Source organism: Palaemon carinicauda, chromosome 20 (assembly GCF_036898095.1).
Source record: "Palaemon carinicauda isolate YSFRI2023 chromosome 20, ASM3689809v2, whole genome shotgun sequence".
Taxonomy (NCBI): domain Eukaryota; kingdom Metazoa; phylum Arthropoda; class Malacostraca; order Decapoda; family Palaemonidae; genus Palaemon; species Palaemon carinicauda.
The window spans coordinates 120,599,632-120,604,495 of NC_090744.1; the positions used below are offsets into that span (position 1 = coordinate 120,599,632).

The 4,864-nt window shown below is 33.9% G+C and overlaps 1 protein-coding gene across 1 annotated transcript; it reads left to right on the plus strand.

The window, feature by feature from the left end:
• Positions 1-92: 92 nt before the first annotated feature.
• On the plus strand, positions 93-1,016 carry LOC137660111 (uncharacterized). The gene has a single exon (XM_068394827.1). The coding sequence runs from the start codon at positions 93-95 to the stop codon at positions 1,014-1,016; it is 924 nt and encodes a 307-aa protein (XP_068250928.1).
• The last annotated feature ends 3,848 nt before the right edge of the window (positions 1,017-4,864 follow it).

Sequence of the window (4,864 nt, forward strand, 5' to 3'; positions counted from 1 at the left end):
TGGGTCCTATACTGTTTCTTATATTCATAAACGACATAACACTGTGTGTAGGCAACAGTGTCGTTCGTTGCTTTGCTGACGATACAAGGATTATGAGAGCAATATCAACTACTCCTGATATGGTACTCTTGCAACAGGATCTGAATACTGTTACCCAATGGTCAACTAAGAACAACATGTCATTGCATGAAGATAAGTTCGAGTTTATGAGCCATGCAGTAAATAGGAGGAATCCTTTGCTACAATTACCGTTTACTGCCGACCTATATCAGTATTCAACGTCCAAAGGCACTCTCACTCCTTCCGACCAACTGAGAGATCTTGGAGTTACTGTTACTTCGGACCTAAAGTGGACTGCTCATATCAAAGATATGGCCAACAAAGCAAGACAAAAAGCCGGATGGGTTCTCAGCGCCTTCTTTAACCGGAGTCCTACCATCATGCTAACTTTGTACAAGTCTATGGTACGCAGTCTACTAGAGTACTGTTGTCCTCTGTGGAATCCCCAAAGTGTGTCGGACATCGAAGAACTGGAAGGAGTTCAGCGGACTTTTACTGCACGAATTGCAGGGGCTCAGCATCTCAACTACTGGGAGAGACTCAAGAAACTATCCATCATGTCACTTCAACGCCGACGAGAACGGTATATCCTGCTACACATGTGGAAGATTCTCCATGGATCAGTCAGCAACGACCTGAAAATCAAGTTTGTGTCTAGGCCTCGGACTGGCTTTAAAGCAGTCGTTCCTCCTCTGCGAGGGGGCGTGGCAGCCTATAACCAGAGTCTATATGACAAGTCTTTCGCTGTCATTGGCCCACGTCTCTGGAACTGCCTCCCAGTACACATTAACAAGATTGGAGAATTCGAGCCATTCAAAAGAAAACTCTCATCTTTGCTCCAGCGAATTCCTGACAAGCCTCCTGTTAAGGGGTATACATCTCCTAACACCAACTCAGTCCTGGACTGGAGGATGGATCCAGCTACATTGGAGCTATGGGGCGGTCAAGATAGTTGATGACCCTGTTGCAGCGCACTAAACCGGACATAAGTAACATAAGTAAGTAACGCTCAACATATATGGGGCAGCCTTTTAAAAAATCAGAAGCGATACTTATTTTTGTCCAATTAAGAATTATTGATGAATTTTATACCACATTAACTCAATTATCGTGTTTTGTGTGTGTGTGTGGAAATAGGTGAACACTGTTGATTTGTTTGTTTTTTCTGTTTACGAACAATATTCCCATCGTATTTTCCGAATATTTGTTTCTTTATTCTCATGAGCAAGATGAAAAAAAATCAGTATTGTTTCTTACTGATTATGAAAATAAAAAATGTTGAATATACATAAAATTGTATCAGAAAGTTATAAGATCATTAACCCATTAAGGACGAGAATTATCTATTGGTTTTAAAAACACCATATTTGCAGAAAATACTTAATTTTGGTCTACTATCAACATAAAATCATCACCATAAAAAAATTCCTTTCTTAAGTATGATTTATTTGATGGCAGCTTTTGCTGCCACTAGGCACTTGAATGAACAAAATCTTTCCATTCTAGACATAACATATAATTTTTTTTAACAAACATAAGTATTTTAAGCATCCCTTTATCATACTTAGTAAATATCATTACTAATCATGCCTTTTATGAAAAGAACTGCAAATTCTATCTGAATTATAGTAGATAAAAAATTCAATCATATAGCATATCTTACTGCCACTAGCCACTTTGAATGCACAAAATGTTTGTTTTTGACATACAATATAATTTTACATTAAACCTAAGTATTTCAAACATAACTTTATTATCTCTAATAATTATCATCAATAATCTTGCCTGTTACAATAAAAACTCCAAATTCTAACTGATTCATAATATAAAAGAAAAAAAAACTTGAACATATTGCATGAGTTGCATATCCACACTGTTCTATTTTTCTTGTACAAAGGTTATCCCTATATAGCTTCAAATTATTTCAGTCTGTTGTTCATTATACACTACTGAGGTATTTCATGATAGGGCAACATGCATTCTGGATGAAGAGGTACAGAACACATATTGCAAATGTATTTTGTGCGTCGAGAACATTCGCGGCATCTTGAGTGACGCTGGTCTCCTTCCTTGGTCCAGTGCTGCTCACCATTGTACAGCACAGAATCCTTTGCAATTCCAGAAGACAGTCTCTTAGGTCCAGGAGATGTACGAGGAGCACCATATTGCTTCATTATGGCAATTACAAAATGCCAGATGAAGTCTATCAGTGGGATTATATTTCCCAGTTTGCGATAAAGCATCCATGAATTGACAACTTGAGCATTGATACTCCAAGCAAAGATTGGCCACCACCATTTTCTTGAACGAATTCAAGTTCTATAGGCCGATAACTGTTGATCAAATATATCAACACCACCCATCTGTTAATTATACACCTGAATGGAATTGGGCATATCAACCTCAATATACTTTTTCTCAAGTTTGCTCCATCGCCCTGTTTTTTGTACCTGAAGCATTCTTACTTTGAAGCCACAGCAGCTACCTTCCATTTTACTACTGATGCGGAATCAGGATGAGATTGTGGAGATGAGATTATGGGGATGAGCTTTGGGGATGAGTTTGTGGGGATGAGTTTGTGGGAATGAGATTGTGGGGATGAGATTTTGGAGATGAGTTTGTAGGGATGAGATTGTGGGGATGAGATTTTGGGGATGAGTTTGTGGGGATGAGATTGTGGGGATAAGATTGTGGGGATGAGATTGTGGGGATGATATTTTTTCTTCTCCTTTTCCTTCTTTTCCATTTGTGGGGCACCGTGAAGACGATCCTCTCTTAGTGTGTCAGTACCTCCTATCCCTCGATTTGCTAAATTTTCCAGCAATGGTTATGAGGTGAAGAGATTCTCAAACACTGCATGCTGGCCAGCCTGTAAATTGACCTCATTAGACATCTCTACTACGACATTTGGACCTTAGCCCAGTCCTATATCAGGGATTTTAGTGTCAGACCCGCTATAGGGCTCACAATAAAGAAGAGATACTTCTGAAGTACATGCAGCCAGCCCAAACTTTGAAACCAAATCTTACTGGTTTCTCTCTTATAAACTGCTCAGCCCGGTGTTTTCCATAATAAGGGATCATAATTTCATCAATGCTATGGAATTATTGCTGAAGCTGAAGATTGCTGACATTATTGTCGTGCTGGAAAAGTGGACTTACCTGAAAATTTAGAATGACATAATAAAGATAAGGTTTTATTGGTCAATATATTTCAGTTCTTCAGTATATCATACAAAAGAGGAGAAATAAATCGACAAACATTATTTATGTGATAAATCATCAAAACCATAATCTGAGATTATAGAATAAAAAGAAACAACTTTTACCTTGAAAAATCGATCGTCGGTCATTTTCATGTTGTCAGCAAAATGAAGACTTCCAAGAATTTCATCAAATATATCTCTCCTAAAGCTTTCAGAAACCCAGTAATTGAATACATCAGGAGTTTTAGATCAGTACATTCTTCGGTAGGGAAGTTAGTTGTAGCCAGAAAGTATACGAATAGAAAGAAAAATCTTCACATTTTGTGGTGTGATGTGGTCATTAGAGAGCGACTTTTGTTCTCCATATGCTGTGCTCTGATGATAAAGTTCTTCAATCCATTGTTTAGTCCAGAAAAGATTTATGCAGTCGACATGGTTATTTACTTTTTCTTTCAATTTGTCAATTGCAACGTCTGTGACGAGAATCCTTCTGGGCAAATGACCAGGATTGCATGCAAATTCATCATCTGAAGCATCCGAGTCTTGGTCAATGTCTGCATCCGGATCCTCAAGGGGGGGGGGGAGATTTACAGAAACATCTACTTCTTTATTGTCATGTTCATCCAGAAGGTCGTAGATTCCATTCAAAGTAAGTGTGCAGAGAATATATATATATATATATATATATATATATATATATATATATATATATATATATATATATATAATAGATATATATACATATATATACATATATATATATATATATATATATATATATATATATATATATATCTATATATAGATATATGTATATATATATAGATATATATATATATATATATATATATATATATATATATATATATATATATATATATCTATATATATATATATATATATATATATATATATATATATATATATATATAGATATATATATATATATATATATATATATATATGTATAGATATATATATATATATATATATATATATATATATATATATATATATCTATATATATATATGTATATATATATATATAGATATATTTATATATACAGTATATATATATATATATATATATATATATATATATATATATATATATATATATATATATATATATATAGGTATAGATATAGATATAGATATAGCTACAGATATAGATATATATATATATATATATATATATATATATATATATATATATATATATATATATATATATATATATATATATGTGTGTGTGTGTGTGTGTGTGTGTGTGTGAGTGAGTGTGTGTATGTGTGTGTTTACCTGCATATAGACCTATATACTGACATTCACATACATGTACTATCATTTTTGTAGGAACACTAATGTTACGTTTGCAAGATAAAACATCCGTGAGCAAGAAAAATTGCATCAGTTTTTCTTATAAAACTCCTGTGGAGCCGAGTAGCAAACAAAGAATTGAGTTCATTCAACGTTAATTTCTTCTCTCAGTCATGAAACTACAAACTGAATATACTCTAATAAGATTTTGACCACTATTTGAAAAATAAATGAACTCTATATAAGAAAACGGAAAAAAAATGATTGCGTTATAGCCTA